A 20,451-nucleotide genomic window follows, 5' to 3' on the forward strand; every position below is an offset into this window, starting at 1 on the left:
AATATTAAAACATAATTGTAGACCGAATTGATAGAAATAAAGGGGTTGGGCCATTTATGCAAATACCTAATGACTTGGGGTGGAGTACTTGAAGGACTAGTAGGGTTACCATATTTAATCTCTCTCACTCTAGTCATCTCTCTCTCTCTAAGGAAGAAGAAAAATTGGAGAAAATTTTCTTTTGATGATCTCCTTTAACATACTCATTCCCAAGCATTTGTGTGTTCCCCAGTTATATGGGAAAAAGGTGTACTTAGATTGAACGTGTTTTGATTGCATGAAAAAAAACGTGCACACATATTATGTCATGATGGCAATTTTTTTTTCCCCAAAATTTGTTCATATCGATAAATCTAAATCATCAATAATTGATCACTCATGTGTGAACTATGAAGTCATACATGTGTGACTGAAGTTCATTGTTCGACATTGATTAGTTTAATTTTGATACATACATTTTTTTCCTTTTGCTAAATTCAATTTATATAATGAACTTAGATTCACAAATATCAATTTTTTTTTATTGAAATTCATTGACTGGTTAATATTTGCTCATACAATTTATTTAAATTTCATAAAAAGAAATAAAAATTATATAAAAACATAAATCAATTAACGTAAAATACTATTAATTGTTCAATTTATTTAAATTTCATAGAACAAGAAATGAAAAATAAATGAAAACATATCACCACTAACGCAAAATGCTACTGGATTTAGGCTTTCTTTTTAGCTTATTTTCTCCCCTTCTCTAATTGGTAAAACAGACTTCCATCATAAATAGCTCTTACTGTATCTTTATGCAACAATCCATCTTTATCTTTAGACAGATCGTACAAGAGCTTCCATTCTGAGAAACTTGCAACCCTGCAATATTTTGCATTAACATCTTTATTTTACATTTTTTCATAAAAAATAATCGTAGCGTTTTTGTGTATGTTTGGTTGAACTTAACCCTAAATAGTCAGACTTGTTTGTTATATATGACAACTAGGTAGCACGGAAACGGAAACGTCGAAACGCCGAAACGTCGAAACGGAAACGTGGAAACGTATTTTAAAAAAAAAAAAGAAACGGAAACGTGGGGAAACGTGTAAATATAAAAAATATAGGGTTTTTTTTATAAATATAAAATTTTTATAAAAAATACAATAAAACGCACACTTCCTCTGGGTCGTTCGTCCTGATATCACAGCCAAACAGTTCCAGTCCCAGCAGTTTCCGTTCCTGGAAAACTCTATGACATCAGGACCCAGTTCCAGAAAACTCTGTGACATCAGGACGAACCGACCCAGAGGAACGCACACTTTTTTCACAGAGTTTTCTTTCTTCCAGCCACTGTTCAAAGAGGAAGAAGACGCCCAGGAGATTGACAGCAAAGAAGAGAAGACGCCCAAAAGACTATTCCGCATAGGAAACTATTTTTGTTATTTATTTTCAGAATCACATGAAATTTTACCCAATTCCATATTTCCTTCTTGTGCCTCAAAAGTTTTTGCTTGTGTTTCCTTTTTCAATCAATCAGAAAAGGAAGATTGAGCAGTGGCTTTGGATGAAAGGGGAGTTACTAATAATTCCTGGAGGAAGGTAAGTGTACCAAGAAGTAAGAAGCCCGCCTCAGAATCTTCCTTCCGGTGGGCACTTGGCCCCTAAAAATAATAAAAGGCTTAAATCAGCAGACAGGTGTTTCAAAACAAGAAGACAAAAATTCTTCTCTTTTCTGCAACGGAAAAAAACGGAGCATGGGAAACTGTTTCTGGTAAAGAAACGCGTTTCCTTTTTATCTAAAATTACCGAAACGGCCCCGAAACGTTTCGTACCAGTTTCGGGCCGTTTCGGAAACCGAAACGTTTCGGATTCATGGAAACGCACACTGCTGTGCGTTTCCGTGCTTCTGAGTATGACAAGAAGGAAAGAAGATGAAAACTAACCATCCTTTGAAATCATTTGGTTGTCTATTAGTCTTGAGCATTTCCATTAATTCATCCGATGTTAAAGAGTCATCGTGTGCATGTGCATGCTTACTGAAAATTTCTTCAAATTTTGCAGGAACAAACCTACAAATTTATGTAAAATAATTAGACAAATACATCTATATAACCCTCCCTTCGTCATCAGCTCAAATCAAATTTAACTATAATAGTAACACCTTTCATCCAAAGCGATTCTCAACTATTTAATCATTGTCATTGTGTAGTTTGCATAACTTAAAGTAGTTTTATTAATTTATTAATAATTCCCCCAAAACACTTTCAAATCACTTTTAATAATGCAACAAGATTATATATAAATATATATCACAATAAGAACAAGGCATCATAATCAAAATAAAAATTTGAAAAAAAAATCAAGAAATTATATATAAAGGAACAAGTTGATTATAAAATATACCTTCCTTGAGCATCATAGGTTCCGGAGTCGCTCCCATGTTTGCCTTTCGCGATATTTTTAACTACGATTGGGAGTTTAAGATTGGGTAATTTACTCTGCACCGCATGGAACCCATATAATAATTTATTAATTTCTGTGTTATAGGTACTCAATTTTGAATATTTAACAGTATACTTAAATGATTTGGTAGTATGTGATTATGTTTTACCCTTAATTAAAAAAATCTAATTATATAATGATATATCATCTAAAATAATAAAATTAAATACACAAATAACGATGAGTTATTATGTGGTTAGACATTATTTTATTTTTAATTTTTACCTATCCAATTATATGATAACACATTATTATTTATACATAAAATTATATACAAAAAAGGCCAAAGGACTATTTCCCACTCAAGGTATGCTGCAATCTCAAGTTTCCACTCTTTATCTTTGATAATACCAAACATCCACATATGAGTAGTGAAAATTAACGATGGTAAGGGTAAAATCATTATTTTCTCTATAATATTAAAAATAAACTAAAATAGAATCTATTTTTGCCCCTCTAAACTTTAAAAAACAAAATTTTCCCCCAACCTAAGTTTTAAAAAATGACAGTTTCATCCTAGGGTTTCGTTTTGAAATCTCTGACGACATCTCCGAAGACATTGCCGATGACCTCTCCCTCTCGAAGCATCCACTCCTTCCGACGATCTCTTTCCTCCCATTTGGATGCTCGATCGGCATCGGAAAAGCCATGGAAGACAAAGAACTTCGTCGGGGAAGACGAAGACGACATCTTCATCTTCGTCTTCCAAGGCTTCTCCGACACCGATCGGGCGTCCAAATAGGAGGAAAGAGATCGCCGAACGGAGAGGATGCTTTGGAAGGGAGAGGCTGTCGGCAATAGAGTCGAAGATGTTGTTAGAGATTTCAAAACGAAACCCTAGGGTGAAACTGCCATTTTTTAAAACTTAAGCTGGGGGAAACTTTTAGTTTTTAAAGTTTAGGGGGGCAAAAAGAGATAAAATTTCAAGGGGTTAGGGTTCTGTTAATTTTAATTGTTTATGGGTGGGTATTTGGTATTATCAAAGATAAAGGGTGGAAACTTGAGATTACAACATACCTTGGGTGGGAAATAGTCCTTTGGCCTACAAAAAAATTGTGAACATAACATTTTTCATCAACAAATATTGATTAAATTTCAGGTTTTCGTTTCTTAGTGCAGCTAATTAAAATTTAATAGTACAACCTTCAGAATTATATCGATTAATTAGGTTGTATTGAGTAACTTAATCAAATAATCAGCATGTTTACTACTGCAATAAAAAATTACAACTTTTTGGAAGTATATTGATTAGTTAAAGATTGACACTGATTGACCAACACATTCTTGAATATCGAAATTTAAAAAATACTTAAGATAACAATTAACATCCGACACTGATCTCTGATATGTGTAAGGGTGGGTGGATTGGATCTCCAGTGAAAATTGACAAACTGAAATTGTTTCAATTTGAGTTCGGCAAAATGCTAAATAGGACAAAATTTAAAGTTACCTCGGTAGTTTTAGGACTGATTGCCATGTGGATCAGAGCGGCACTACTTTGGGCCGAGAAGGGATTGATACCGATTGCTTTCATACCTGTAAGATCGTCGAAACAACCAAAAAAAAAAAAAAAAGAAGAATTAAAAAAGATGAAGCTTAACGAAGAAGAAGAAGAAAGTAGAAAGACCTTCAACGGTTTCCGAAGGATAAATTATTCCGTCATGATTTCGATCGAAGAAAGAAACGTGTCTCTGCAGAACATCTTGCTCTGCTGGAACATATTCTTCAACTTCTGCAGAAAAAGCAGAAGAAGCCATGAAGAAGACGACGAAAAAGGAGAAAGCCCAGAAACTCATTTTGTTCGGAAGTCAACAAAGTTGCTGCAGCAGGCGAGAGGCAAATCACACAGCTATATATAATACAAAAAAATGGAATAATTGTAAATTTGAAACAGTAATAATTGTAAACTTTAGTCAGTTTTCCTGTATATATTAATTTAATTTGGTTTCCGTGTATGGGCTATTTAGTTTTGTTTAGTTTCCTTATACCATGCCGAATTACAATTTACTGTCCTTAATAACAAAAATAACTATGTGCGCACAGTTGTTATGTCTAAAACCTCATGGGTGTTTTGTTATTTTAAACAATCTATTTGTCAAATAGTTTTGAATACACAATTGATAAATAGATAGTGTATCATTATATAAATATATTATTTATGTATCTAATTATGTATTCAAAATTATATCTACATAACATTGTTTCATTTTATAACATCTAAGAGGAATTAATGTAAAAGCAATAAATGTTTTTACTCTTTATTATATATTCATGTAACACATTATAATTGATATATACAAATACATTATTTCCTTTCATGGATCACAATGGTTAATATCCTCTTGTGTATATCATTTTTAAAAATTGACCTTTTTCCCTATATCTAGTGTTGTATCTTTTTCATTTTGCAATCACTATAACTTTGAAACTTGACATTTTTTCCTACTCTTTGATGAGTTACATTGTCTTCCCTAGTGTTTACAACCATACTCAGGTATAACCCCTAACGGTTTTTTTTATTTAAAAATATAGAAAAATTGTTGAAAACTAAGAGGCAGCAATTACACTGAAAATGAGACCCTAAAGTCATTTGAAAATTTATGTTGGACATAATTCATTATTCATTATTAGAGTGATCTTTTTATTGCATGTTTTGCAGATTGTTACTTTGATGAGACAATATTTTCATTTTTATAAGAAAAGAAAATACCTTTTGAAGTTAAACATGAACTCACTTGACACTTATCTAGTATGTCTCATCTAAATCCTTACATATCTTAAAGTGAAACTGTAATGCAAAGGATAATGCGCTTGCAAATTATTATCAACTGAATGTCTAATACATTTGTGGATACGGTAAAAGTGACAAAATCACACACACCAATTGCTAACACACCAATAAAAATTAATATGACTACTAAATAGTCTATTGAAGTTGTGACTGATTAATATATTACATGCATGAGCATGGTAGACTTGTTGGATTTAAAAACACTATTGCTTGAAAAGAAAGACAAAGAATCAAATAGATATCAACCATGAGCATCCTAAAATAAATGAAAAACCCATGAAGTGGAAAAATTCATGAAAATTAGGAAAATGAGAATACATAAATATCTATAAATTATGCTTATATAAAAGAGATGTGGAACCGTGAAACGGTCAACATTGATTATCTACTCTCATACACAATAGCTATTGAAATTATGGATAATAATGATTTTGAACCACGTATTGTGGATGAATGCAACAAAATCATGATTGGCCTAAATGGAAAAAAAAAAAATAATTAAGATAAAATTAGCTTATTTAGCAAAACGTTAAATGTTTGGACTTGTAGTCGAAACACCTAAAGATGTCCAACCTGTTAGATATAAATGGGTATTTGTGAGAAAAAGAATTGAAAAAAATGAGATTACTAGATATAAAACAAGGCTTGTAGCCCAAGGATTTTCCTATAGGTCAGGTATAAACTTTGATAAAACATATGCAGCTATGATGGATATAATCACACTTAAATATATGATTAGTTTAACAATCTTAAAAGGACTAGATATGCATATAATGGATGTAGTTATTACTTATTTGTATGAAAATTTACATACTAAAATCTATATAAAACATCTTGAAGGATTTAAATCGCTTGAAGCAAAAAAGGTTAATATAAGAGACATGTACTTAATCAAGTTATAAAAATCATTGTGTGGATTAAAACAGTCTGGAAGAATGTGGCACAATCATCTTAGTGAATACTTAATTTAAAAAAAGGCTATGTAAATGACCCTATATGCCCATGTGTCTTTATATCAAAGACTTTTTTAAAATCATAGTTCGGTTAGTTATACAGATGCTGGTTATCTTTTTGACTCTTATAAAGCCTGCTCGCTGATAAGATATGTTTTTATGTAAAATAACACAATAATATCATGACACTTTACTAAAAAAACCTCGGTTGTAAATATCTTTGAATCATTTCGAGATTCTAGCTGTTAATGAAGCAAACCAAGAATGCGTAGGGTTATTATCTGTTATTCATCATATCTGAATATATGTAGTTTTTATTCCATAATAGACACCTCTTATATATTATATAAGGAAAATGCACCATGTATTTCTCAAATTAAAGGAGGATACATTAATGTAGACACAACCAAGTATATCTCATTGAAGTTCTTTTACATTAATAAGCTCTAACAGAGTCAAAAGATTGATATCATGTAAATATGATCTAATAAAGATCTAGCAAACTTATTCACCAAGACATTGCTGACATCAACATTTAAAAAATTAGTGTATAATATCAATATGCAATGACTTAACAAGAAAAAAATTAATCCCATTACAAAGAGGAAGAGAATTTATCAGATGGAGAAAATTCTTGAAATGTGTAACATCTTGAACACAATGTGCATTGTACTATTTTTTCCTTCACTAGGATTTCCTAGTAAGGTTTTTAATGAGATAGCTTAAGATGTCAAATACAGACAGTCCTCAAGGCATTAAATGACCTTGGGCGGTAACTTGATTTCATTGGTCGGGTAGTAGAAAAATTGTATAAATACTGCTCCCTCCCTTGCATTTTATGAATGAACTTTAGGTGCATTTTGCTATAATGTTTTTACTTTTCAATTCTATAGTTCTCACGTATTAAGAAGCCATATACTAATTTGCTTAGTATATTCTCTTCACCTATTCAGTTTTAAATTCTTGAAATTTCTCTCTTCAAATTCTTTCAGTCATTTTGAATTATATTTACAACATTGATTTAATTGTGACCAACAATATTATAAATACATAAAATAAATTAAGGGATACATAAATAATTCTCTCAAACCCTAGACAACAATATTATATATTCATCTTTACGTAGGTATTTAATCATCCAACTAGTTGATGTATTTATATGTGTTCTATGAAATCTGTTACATTTGTTTTAGTCTACAAGCATACTCATTTAAAAAAGTCATGGGTGGATGTGATCTTAGTCGAATTAGGGTTGGATTGTTGTTAGACCAAAATATTTTAGTTTGAATAAACAATTTTCCTCTTGAGAAATGCTTGAGATCGATGCCTAGTTAATGTCACCACACTAGATCTCGTATTGCCAATGATTCATCTTCTTTTTTGTCTAATGATAATATTCACTCTTGAGCACATTGAGTGATTGAGTTTGATCTCAAACTAGTCATTTTTATTGGAGTTGAGCTCAATTTTGCCATTGTTTGGGAATAGTTCTTGAATGCACCCTTAATAACTTCTATATTGTATTCGATAAGATAAAATATAGATACTATGAAATTGTGTATTTATATCATATTGGTATATAATCAATGAACGAATTGGTGTGTTATATTGTTATGCCTTGTAAAGTCACTTATGTGAAATATAAGAAAAAAAATTACACTATAGCAATTAGTCTTTTATGTGAACCTAGATCCATGTGAAAAAAACTAACCTTTTATTTCCAAATCTATTTCAGTTTTATTTGTAAAAAAAATTGAGGGTTTTGATGTGGCATTCGCGATTACATTCAAGCATCTCAAACTTATCCCTAATGATAGCCTTATGATCATTAAAGTTTACATAAGTTAACATGCGTCTAATCATTCATTAGGCCATATAATTTTCATTAACCTCATCATAACATATTGAACTCTATCTTCAAAATACAATAACTACAACAATGCATCTTTACACATACATGTATATATTTTCATCACAAGAATTCATCAAGAATGCAATATTATTCAATTATAATCTACCCATGAATTCATAAGCAGATCTACAGAGGATCAATCCTCAATCCATAACGAAATTACACATTAAACAGAGGGTATAAAGAATCATACTTACCTTTCCCCCTATTTCTTGAAGATTTGGGGGTGTCTTACTTCTCTCTACCTTTTTCATTGCCTTTATTATGGAAAAACCATATCGAAGCTACATAATATTGTTTTAATATCAACTCAATCATCCCTTTTCTTTTGGAAACTATACACATGTTGGAATAGGGATAAAAATCCCCTAAAACATAACTAATGTGCCTTTTGAAAACTGTTAGCATGAAACACCATACAGGGCGTGTGTTTTCCCTAAACCGACAGTGTGTCACTTAAATTCAAATTGATATGGTGCTTATCCATTTAGGTTGTTGTGGCAACCAACACATTGACATGACCATCGCATGCATAACCGCCCTTTATTTAAATTTCATGATTTAATTCATGAGAACTTAACCATACATAACCAATAACATAAAAAATAACTATAATGCCTTGAGACATATCTATGGATGTTACAATAGAATTACAATATTACCCTTAAAAAAGTATGTAGGTTGAATAGGATAAGTATTTTGAAGTTGAGGAGGTGGTACGCTTGTGTACCTAATTATGCACTCTTGTACATGCTTATAAGTGGTCACAATGAAGGAAGTACAAGAAGATAAGCTACTCATAGACAAAGAAGGAGGTATGCTCATGCATGCAACCTTGCATGATTATGCATAGTGTTATAAGTATATACACTTGTAACGGACAAACAGTATGTAAAAAGAGAGATGTAGACTCGTACACCTAATAGCGTACACTTGTAAACTTCTAAAGTGAATAGTGAATCATTATGAATGAAGCTAAGTGTTTAATATTTTGTCTCGAAGGATAGTACAAACTTTCAAGGTATATAGTACTACTTATTGTGCCCAAAGGAGAGATGATATTTAAGGCATAAGTTATATGTTAGGGTGAAAGTTTATGTGAGCCTGAAGTGATCAACAATTTGAGATGTATGCATGTTAGTCATGATTTGAGGCTATTAACATCATTACAAGGGGGCATCGTAAGTTTATACTCTATACACCACCTACAGTAAGACATGTGCATAGTAAGACACGTTTGTAGTAGGACACCGTATTTGTAGTAGGGTACCCTTACTTGTAGTAAAGCCTAATTTAATTCAATAGTCTGTAGTGTTGTAGATGAGTGGACTGCATAGCGATGCTCGTATGACCAAGGTGTTAAATCCTTGTATCGATCTAGTCTGATTGGCCTAGTATACAATTTAGTATGAGACAATGCTTTCACTTAAACAAGTAAAGGATGAGATAGTTCTCCAAATTAAAATCTAGAGTGATTCTTTTGTGACCGTGAGGGACCTATTTAATCTTGATAGAATATTATGTAGCTTGGGGGTTCTTGAGTGATCAAATAAGGATAGTAATCTGCATGCCATCATAGTGGAAGTTTAGAATAGACTCTTGATGATCAAATTACAGTGGGTTGAGCTAAGAGTATTTGGCAATTTAGTTAAAGTTTGTACCTCCTACTCGTTGAGAGACTTTTCACTCACTCTTTTATTAATTTGTTTTGTAGATACAAATAATTATGATGACTATGAGGTGAGTGGAGCATTTACGCCATTACTTATTTTATGTTTCATATGTTTTGGTTATTGGATTTGTATTTGATTTTTCAATAGGTGCAGACTAGTTTCTTGTGGATGATGGTATTTCATGATTTATGGCATCCTTTGTTACACTTTCGTGAGTTTTTATATAATAGTATTCTAGTGATTTGCTATGCATGTTGAATATTTAGTGTAAATTAAGTGTATACATGCTTAGTTAGCCTAAGTATATAGACTTTGCCTTTAAAGGACAATACTTCTGAAGAGAGGTATTACATGAATTTAGAAATCTGAAATTATGTTTAAAAATATTTGGAAATAAATATTAAAACATAATTGTAGACATAATTGATAGAAATAAAGCGGTTGGGCCATTTATGCAAATACCTAATGACTTGGGGTGGAGTACTTGATGGACTACTAGGGTTACCATATTTAAGCTCTCTCACTCTAGTCATCTCTCTCTCTCTAAGGCAGAAGAAAAATTGGAGAAAAATTTCTTTTGATGATCTCCTTTAACATACTCATTCCCAAGCATTTGTGTGTTCGCCGGTTATATGGGAAAAAGGTGTACTTAGATTGAATGTGTTTTGATTGCATGAAAAAAAACGTGCACACATATTATGTCATGATGGCGATTTTTTTTTCCCCAAAATTTGTTCATATCGATAAATCTAAATCATCAATAATTGATCACTCATGTGTGAACTATGAAGTCATACATGTGTGACTGAAATTCATTGTTTAACAAATTTGATCGACATTGATTAGTTTAATTTTGATACATACATTTTTTTCCTTTTGCTAAATTCAATTTATATAATGAACTTAGATTCACAAATATCAATTTTTTTTTTATTGAAATTCATTGACTGGTTAATATTTGCTCATACAATTTATTTAAATTTCATAAAAAGAAATGAAAATTATATAAAAACATAAATCAATTAACGTAAAATACTATTAATTGTTCAATTTATTTAAATTTCATAGAACAAGAAATGAAAAATAAATGAAAACATATCACCACTAACGCAAAATGCTACTGGATTTAGGCTTTCCTTTTAGCTTATTTTCTCCCCTTCTCTAATTGGTAAAACAAACTTCCATCATAAATAGCTCTTACTGTATCTTTATGCAACAATCCATCTTTATCTTTAGACAGATCGTATAAGAGCTTCCATTCTGCGAAACTTGCAACCCTGCAATATTTTGCATTAACATCTTTGTTTTACATTTTTTCATGAAAAATAATCGTAGCGTTTTTGTGTATGTTTGGTTGAACTTAACCCTAAATAGTCGACTTGTTTGTTATATATGACAAGAAGGAAAGAAGATGAAAACTAACCATCCTTTGAAATCATTTGGTTGTCTATTAGTCTTGAGCATTTCCATTAATTCATCCGATGTTAAAGAGTCATCGTGTGCATGTGCATGATTACTGAAAAGTTCTTCAAATTTTGCAGCAACAAGCCTACAAATTTCTGTAAAATAATTAGACGAATACATCTATATAACCCTCCCTTCGTCATCAGCTCAAATCAAATTTAACTATAATGGTAACACCTTTCACCCAAAGCGATTCTCAACTATTTAATCATTGTCATTGTGTAGTTTGCATAACTTAAAGTAGTTTTATTAATTTATTAATACTTCCCCCAAAACAGTTTCAAATCACTTTTAATAATGCAACAAGATTTTATATATATATATATATATATATATATATATATATATATATATATATATATATATATCACAATAAGAACAAGGCATCATAATCAAAATAAAATTTGAAAAAAAAAATCAAGAAATTATATATAAAGGAACAAGTTGATTATAAAATATACCTTCCTTGAGCATCATAGGTTCCGGAGTCACTCCCATGTTTGCCTTTCGCAATATTTTTAACCACGATTGGGAGTTTAACATCGGGTAATTTACTCTGCACCGCATGGAACCCATATCATAATTTATTAATTTTTGTGTTATAGGTACTCAATTTTGAATATTTAACAGTATTCTTAAATGATTTGGTAGTATGTGATTATATTTTACCCCTAATTAAAAAAATCTAATTATATAATGATATATCATCCAAAATAATAAAATTAAATACACAAATAACGATGAGCTATTATGTGATTAGACATTATTTTATCTTTAATTTTTATCTATCCAATTATATGATAATACATTAATATTTATACATAAAATTATATACAAAAAAGGCCAAAGGACTATTTCCCACCCAAGGTATGCTGCAATCTCAAATTTCCATCCTTTATCTTTGATAATACCAAACACCTATCTATGAGCAGTTAAAATTAACGATGGTAAGGGTAAAACCATCATTTTCTCTATAATATTAAAAATAAACTAAAATAGAATCTATTTTTGCCCCCTTAAACTTTAAAAACTAAAATTTTCCCCCAGCCTAAGTTTTAAAAAATGGCAGTTTCACCCTAGGGTTTCGTTTTGAAATCTCAGGTGACATCTCTGAAGACATTGTTGATGACCTCTCCCTCCCGAAGCGTCAACTACTTCCGATGATCTCTTTCCTCCCATTTGGATGCCTGACTGGCATCGGAGAAGCCGTGGAAGACGAAGAACTTCATCGGGGAAGACGAAGACGACAACTTCATCTTCGTCTGGGAAGACGAAGAACTTCGTCTTCCCCAACGAGGTTCTTCGTCTTCCAAGGCTTCTTCGACACCGATCGGGTGTTCAAATGGGAGGAAAGAGATCGCCGGAAGGAGAGGATGCTTTGGGAGGGAGAGGCTATCGACAATGGAGCCGAAGATGTCGTCGAAGATTTCAAAACGAAACCCTACGTGAAACTGCCATTTTTTAAAATGTAAGCTGGGGAAACTTTTAGTTTTTAAAGTTTAGGGGGGCAAAAAGAGATAAAATTTCAAGGGGTTAGGGTTCCGTTAATTTTAACTGCTTATTGGTGGGTATTTGATATTATCAAATATAAAGGGTGGAAACTTGAGATTGCAGTATACCTTGGTTGGAAAATAGTCCTTTGGCTTACAAAAAAATTGTGAACATAACATTTTTCATCAACAAATATTGATTAAATTTCAGGTTTTCGTTTCTTAGTGCAGCTAATTAAAATTTAATAGTACAACCTTCGGAATTATATCAATTAATTAGGTTGTACTGAGTAACTTAATCAAATAATCAGCATGTTTACTATTGCAATAAAAAATTACAACTTTTTGGAAGTATATTGATTAGTTAAAGATTGACACTGATTAACCAACACATTCTTGAATATCGAAATTTAAAAAATACTTAAGATAACAATTAACATCCGACACTGATCTCTGATATGTGTAAGGGTGGGTGGATTGGATCTCCAGTGAAAATTGACAAACTGAAATTGTTTCAATTTGAGTTCGGCAAAATGCTAAATATGACAAAATTTAAAGTTACCTCGGTAGTTTTAGGACTGATTGCCATGTGGATCAGAGCGGCACTACTTTGGGCCGAGAAGGGATTGATACCGATTGCTTTCATACCTGTAAGATCGTCGAAACAACCAAAAAAAAAAAAAAAAAGAAGAATTAAAAAAGATGAAGCTTAACGAAGAAGAAGAAGAAAGTAGAAAGACCTTCAACGGTTTCCGAAGGATAAATTATTCCTTCATGATTTCGATCGAAGAAAGAAACGTGTCTCTGCAGAACATCTTGCTCTGCTGGAACATATTCTTCAACTTCTGCAGAAAAAGCAGAAGAAGCCATGAAGAAGACGACGAAAAAGGAGAAAGCCCAGAAACTCATTTTGTTCGGAAGTCAACAAAGTTGCTGCAGCAGGCGAGAGGCAAATCACACAGCTATATATAATACAAAAAAATGGAATAATTGTAAATTTGAAACAGTAATAATTGTAAACTTTAGTCAGTTTTCCTGTATATATTAATTTAATTTAGTTTCCGTGTATGGGCTATTTAGTTTTGTTTAGTTTCCTTATACCATGCCGAATTACAATTTACTGTCCTTAATAACAAAAATAACTATAAACATCTTTGAATCATTTCGAGATTTTAGCTGTTAATGAAGCAAACCAAGAATAAATATGGTTATTATCTGTTATCCATCATATCTGAAATATATGTAGTTTTTACTCCATAATAGACACCTCTTATATATTATATAAAGAAAATGCACTATGTATTTCTCAAATTAAAGGAGGATACATTAATGTAGACACAACCAAGTATATCTCATTGAAATTCTTTTACATTAATAAGCTCTAACAGAGACAAAAGATTGATATCATGTAAATATGATCTAATAAAAATCTGGCAAACTTATTCACCAAGACACTGCTGATATCAACATTTGAAAAGTTAGTGTATAATATCAATATACGATGACTTAACAAGAAAAAAATTAATCCCATTACAAAGAGGAAGAGCATTTATTAGACGGAGAAAATTCTTGAAATGTGTAACATCTTGAACACAATGTGCACTGTACTATTTTTTCCTTCACTAGGATTTCCTAGTAAGGGCTTTAATGAGATAGTTTAAGATGTCAAATATAGACGGTCCTCAAGGCATTAAATGACCTTGGGTGGTAACTTGATTTCATTGGTTGAAGGTGCAGTAGAAAAATTGTATAAATACTGCTCCCTCCCTTGCATTTTATGAATGAACTTGAGGTGCATTTTGCTGTAATGTTTTTACTTTCCAATTTTATAGTTCTCACATATTAAGAAGCCATATACTAATTTGCTTAGTATATTCTCTTCACCTATTCGGTTTTAAATTCTTGAAATTTCTCTCTTCAAATTCTTTCAATCATTTTGAATTATATTTACAACATTGCTTTAATTGTGACCAACAATATTATAAATACATAAAATAAATTAAGGGATACATAAATAATTCTCTCAAACCCCAGACAACAATATTATATATTCATCTTTACGTAGGTATTTAATCATCCAACTAGTTGATGTATTTATATGTGTTCTATGAAATCTCTTACATTTGTTTTAGTCTACGAGCATACTCATTTAAAAAATTCATGGGTGGATGTGATCTTAGTCGAATCAGGGTTGGATTGTTGTTAGACCAAAATATTTTAGTTTGAATAAACAATTTTCCTCTTGAGAAATGCTTGAGATCGATGCCTAGTTGATGTCACCACACTAGATCTCGTATTGCCAATGATTCATCTTCTTCTTTGTCTAATGATAATATTCACTCTTGAGCACATTGAGTGATTGAGTTTGATCTCAAACTAGTCATTTTTATTTGAGTTGAGCTCAATTTTGCCATTGTTTGGGAATAGTTCTTGAATGCACTCTTAATAACTTCTATATTGTATTCGATAAGATAAAATATAGATACTATGAAAGTGTGTATTTATATCATATTGGTATATAATCAATGAATGAATTGGTGTGCTATATTGTTATGCCTTGTAAAGTCACTTATGTGAAATATAAGAAAAAAAATTACACTATAGCAATTAGTCTTTTATGTGAACCTAGATCCATGTGAAAAAAACTAACATTTTATTTCCAAATCTATTTCAGTTTTGTTTGTAAAAAAAATTGAGGGTTTTGATGTGGCATTCACGATTACATTCAAGCATCTCAAACTTATCCCTAATGATAGCCTTATGATCATTAAAGTTTACACAAATTAACATGCGTCTAATCATTCATTAGGCCATATAATTTTCATTAACCTCATCATAACAGTTTGAACTCTATCTTCAACATACAATAACTACAACAATGCATCTTTACATATACATGTATATATTTTCATCACAAGAATTCATCAAGAATGCAATATTATTCAATTATAATCTACCCATGAATTCATAAGCAGATCTACAGAGGATCAATCCTCAATCTATAACGAAATTACACATTAAACAGAGGGTGTAAAGAATCATACTTACTTTTCCCTCAATTGCTTGAAGATTTGGGGGTGTCTTACTTCTCTCTACCTTTTTCATTGCTTTTATTACGGAAAAACCATATCAAAGCTGCACAATATTGTTGTAATATCAACTCAATCATCCCTTTTCTTTCGGGAAATATACACATGTTAGAATAGGGATAAAAATTCCCTAAAACATAACTAATGTGCCTTTTGAAAACTGTTAGCACGAAACACCATACAGGGCGTGTGTTTTCCCTAAAACGACAGTGTGTCACTTAAATATAAATTGATATGGTGCTTATCCATTTAGGTTGTTGTGGCAACCAACACATAGACATGACCATCGCATGCACAACCGCCCTTCATTTAAAATTCATAAGAACTTAACCATACATAACCAATAACATAAAAAATAACTATAATGCCTTGAGACATATCTATGGATGTTACAATAGAATTACAATATTACCCTTAAAAAAGTATGTAGGTTGAATAGGAAAAGTATTTTGAAGGAGAGAAGGTGGTACGCTTGTGTACCTAATTATGCACTCTTGTACATGCTTATAAGTGGTCACAATGAAGGAAGTACAAGAAGATAAGCTACGCATAGACAAAGAAGGAGGTACGCTCATGCATGCAACCTTGCATGATTATGCATAGTGTTATAAGTATATACACTTGTAAGGGACAAATAGTATGTAAAAAGAGAGATGTAGACTCGTACACCTCATAGCATACACTTGTAAACTTCTAAAGTGAATAGTGAATCATTATGAATGAAGCTAAGTGTTTAATATTTTGTCTCGAAGGATAGTACAAACTTTCAAGGTATATAGTACTACTTATTGTGCCCAAAAGAGAGATGATATTTAAGGCATGAGTTATATGTTAGGGTGAAAGTTTATGTGAGCCTGAAGTGATCAACGACTTGAGATGTATGCATGTTAGTCATGATTTGAGGTTATTAACATCATTACAAGGGGGCATCATAAGTTTATACTCTATACACCACCTACAGTAAGACATGTTTATAATAAGACACGTTTGTAGTAGGACACTGTATTTGTAGTAGGGTACCCTTACTTGTAGTAAAGCCTAATTTAATTCAATAGTCTATAGTATTATAGATGAGTGGACTACATAGCGATGCTTGTATGACCAAAGTGTTAAATCCTTGCATTGATCTAGTTTGATTAACCTAGTATACAATTTAGTATGAGACAATGCTTTCACTTAAACAAGTAAAGGATGAGATGGGTCTCCAAATTAAAATCTAGAGTGATTCTTTTGTGATCATGAGGGACCTGTAATACCCTCAGGTATGTTTTAGGGATATTTATGTCTTTTGACCCTATTTCAAGATATTTCTTATATATGTATGGGTGTGTTTATATATATATATATATGTGTATAAATAAATATATATATATATATATATATATATATATATATATATATATATATATATATAAATATATATGAAGACAAAAAGAAAAAGAAAAAGAAAAAAAAGAAAAAAAGAAAAAGAAAAAGAGATAAAGATTTATATAAAGAGAAAAAGAAGACAAAACCAAGAACCTTCAAGACTTTTCCATCATTTCCTGTCCATATTCTAGGAGCCACCATTCTTCATGCTTTTTTGTTGTTTTCTTGAAGAAAAATGAAGGATTTGAAGGAGTTTGGAAGACAAGAAAGAAAAGAAAAGAAAGGAAGCACTTGGAAGCTTTGGTAACCAAAGATCTCCTTCCTTTCCCTTTTATCTATGTTTATATGCATGTTATGTGAATATGTTAGTGTGTTTTGATATTGATTTAAAGTGGTCTTGATGATAAAGGAAGTAAAACAAAGAGAATGAAGCCAATTTGCAAAGATTTGGCTTGAAACAAGGTAAGGGGTATCATCCTTGATATCTTGCATGTTTTAGGCTTTTGGTTTCTTGGATATATGTTATAAAGGATGATTTTGAAGTTGAGAAATGTTGTTTTGCCATTTGGGGTGTCTATGTGTGTGATTTTGTTGATGACAGAGAGTTGCATAATATTTACAGTTTTGCCACTAACTTCGTCCCATGTTTTGGCAATCTTACCTGATGAATTATGAGTTCTATTATAGCTTGTTGGAAAGCTCTCTAAATTATCTTTTCAATTATATATAGCTTGTATAAATTGGGGATCATTTGGACTATTAAATATTGTATAAACCAAAAAGACTGTTTTACCAAATAAACAGGGGAGAGTTTTGCCCACTCATTTCATCTCACATTTTGACTGCGTTATCTAATGAAGATTATGAGTGCTATTATAGCTTGTTGGAAAGTTCTTTGAATTCTCTTTTCAATTATATATAGCTTTTATGAATTAGAAACCTTTTGGACTATGAAATTGTATGAAACAGAAGGCTACCCTGTTAAAAGAACAGGGCTGTGAACAATATTTCACAGTTTTGGAAAGGAAAAGAAAGAAAAGAAAGGAACGGAAAGGAAAAGAAAGGAAAGAAAAGAGAGAAAAAGAAAAAAACAAGAAAAGAAAGAAAAACAAGAAAAGAAATTTGGGGCTCAAGATTCAGGGGTCGTCCCAAGAATATGGTCTGGTGAATTATGAATAGATTTAGATGGAAACAAGATTAGTAAGATATAAGACATGCATGCATGTTATAAACTATGAGGGGGCACTTTATATTACACTACCCACAATAGGGCACGTTCGCAGTAGGACACGTCTGTAGTAGGACATAGACCCCTAGTAGGGTCTGCTCGTAGTAGAGCTCAATTCTGATTCAAAAATGGTGTAGTGAAAGAAAGAAAGAGAGCTCGAGTTTAGAAAAGTGTCAAATCCCTATAGTTAGCTTCCAAAAAGTATCAAATAGACACCATATGAGACAAAAGTATTACCCAAACAGTAAAGAATGAACTAGATTACCCCTTCAATCTCTTATAGAGGTTAGGATGTGAGGTTGAGTCCCAAAAGTGAGTTAGAACAAGAAAGCAGATAGTTTACTTGATTCTTTCCCCTTATTGAGTGTTCTTATCACTCACTTCCTTTTCTGTCCTGATTACAGGTACAGATGATTGAGGTAGTTGCGAGGTAGGGTCAGGTCAGCGTAGGTAAATCCGACTAGAATAAGTTATCTCTGGTTTATATTACATGCATATAGTCACATGTTCTTATTGATTTTTGACTTTTGAGATGATGGTACACTTACATATGATTACTCCACATTTTCAGATGTTTTTAGATGAGTTTTCATATGAGTATATACATCTTTTGGTTTGCTTCTAGATATTCAGTTATAAAAAAAATTTCTAAACACTTTTAGTGATGCATTCATGTTAAAGTAGTTTAAAAGAAAAAAAAAATAAACGCTCCGGATATTAATTCATAACATTTCTCCTTTAGTGGGTAGTACTACTAGAGAGGGATGTTACAGGACCTATTTAATCTTGATAGAATATTATGGAGCTTGGGGGTTCTTGAGTGATCAAATAAGGATAGTAATATGCATGCCATCATAGTGGAAGTTTAGAAATAGACTCTTGATGATCAAGTTACAGTGGGTTGAGCTAAGAGTATTTGGGAATTTAGTTAAAGTTTGTACCTCCTACTCGTTGAGTGACTTTTCACTCACTCTTTTATTAATTTGTTTTGTAGATACAAATGACTGTGATGACTATGAGGTGAGTGGTCGTCAGTGGGCTTAAGGCTGCATGGGAGCATTTACACCATTACTTAATTTATGTTTCATATGTTTTGGTTGTTGGATTTGTATTTGATTTTTCAATAGGTGCAGACTAGTTTCTTGTGGATGATGGTATTTCATGATTTATGGCATCCTTTGTTACACTTACGTGAGTTTTTATATAATAGTATTCTAGTGATTTGCTATGCATGTTGAATATTTAGTGTAAATTAAGTGTATACATGCTTAGTTAGCCTAAGTATGTAGCCTTTGCCTTTAAAAGACAATACTTCTGAAGAGAGATATTACATGAACTTAGAAATCTGAAATTATGTTTAAAAATATTTGGAAATAAATATTAAAACATAATTGTAGACCTAATTGATAGAAATAAAGGGGTTGGGCCATTTATGCAAATACCTAATGACTTGGGGTGGAGTACTTGAAGGACTAGTAGGGTTACCATATTTAATCTCTCTCACTCTGGTCATCTCTCTCTCTCTAAGGAAGAAGAAAAATTGGAGAAAATTTTCTTTTGATGATCTCCTTTAACATACTCATTCCCAAGCATTTGTGTGTTCCCCAGTTATATGGGAAAAAGGTGTACTTAGATTGAATGTGTTTTGATTGCATGAAAAAAAACGTGCACACATATTATGTCATGATGGCAATTTTTTTTTCCCCAAAATTTGTTCATATCGATAAATCTAAATCATCAATAATTGATCACTCATGTGTGAACTATGAAGTCAAACATGTGTGACTGAAGTTCATTGTTCGACATTGATTAGTTTAATTTTGATACATACATTTTTTTCCTTTTGCTAACTTCAATTTATATAATGAACTTAGATTCACAAATATCAATTTTTTTTTTATTGAAATTCATTGACTGGTTAATATTTGCTCATACAATTTATTTAAATTTCATAAAAAGAAATGAAAATTATATAAAAACATAAATCAATTAA

At 31.5% G+C, this 20,451-nt stretch overlaps 2 protein-coding genes across 2 annotated transcripts; both read right to left on the reverse strand.

Annotated features, from left to right (window-relative positions):
• Positions 1-612: 612 nt before the first annotated feature.
• Positions 613-4,329, reverse strand: LOC123217419 (probable peroxygenase 5). The gene is made up of 5 exons (XM_044638451.1): positions 4,118-4,329; positions 3,941-4,026; positions 2,392-2,486; positions 1,932-2,057; positions 613-867 (listed from the first exon to the last, which is right to left on the reverse strand). Exons 1-5 carry the CDS (start codon positions 4,284-4,286, stop codon positions 735-737), a joined length of 609 nt encoding a protein of 202 aa, XP_044494386.1. The 5' UTR covers positions 4,287-4,329; the 3' UTR covers positions 613-734.
• A 6,508-nt stretch (positions 4,330-10,837) lies between these two features.
• On the reverse strand, positions 10,838-13,735 carry LOC123217592 (probable peroxygenase 5). The gene is made up of 5 exons (XM_044638681.1): positions 13,514-13,735; positions 13,336-13,421; positions 11,745-11,839; positions 11,243-11,368; positions 10,838-11,096 (listed from the first exon to the last, which is right to left on the reverse strand). Exons 1-5 carry the CDS (start codon positions 13,680-13,682, stop codon positions 10,964-10,966), a joined length of 609 nt encoding a protein of 202 aa, XP_044494616.1. The 5' UTR covers positions 13,683-13,735; the 3' UTR covers positions 10,838-10,963.
• Positions 13,736-20,451: the final 6,716 nt, after the last annotated feature.

The sequence above is a fragment of the Mangifera indica genome, chromosome 5, assembly GCF_011075055.1.
Source record: "Mangifera indica cultivar Alphonso chromosome 5, CATAS_Mindica_2.1, whole genome shotgun sequence".
Lineage (NCBI taxonomy): Eukaryota > Viridiplantae > Streptophyta > Magnoliopsida > Sapindales > Anacardiaceae > Mangifera > Mangifera indica.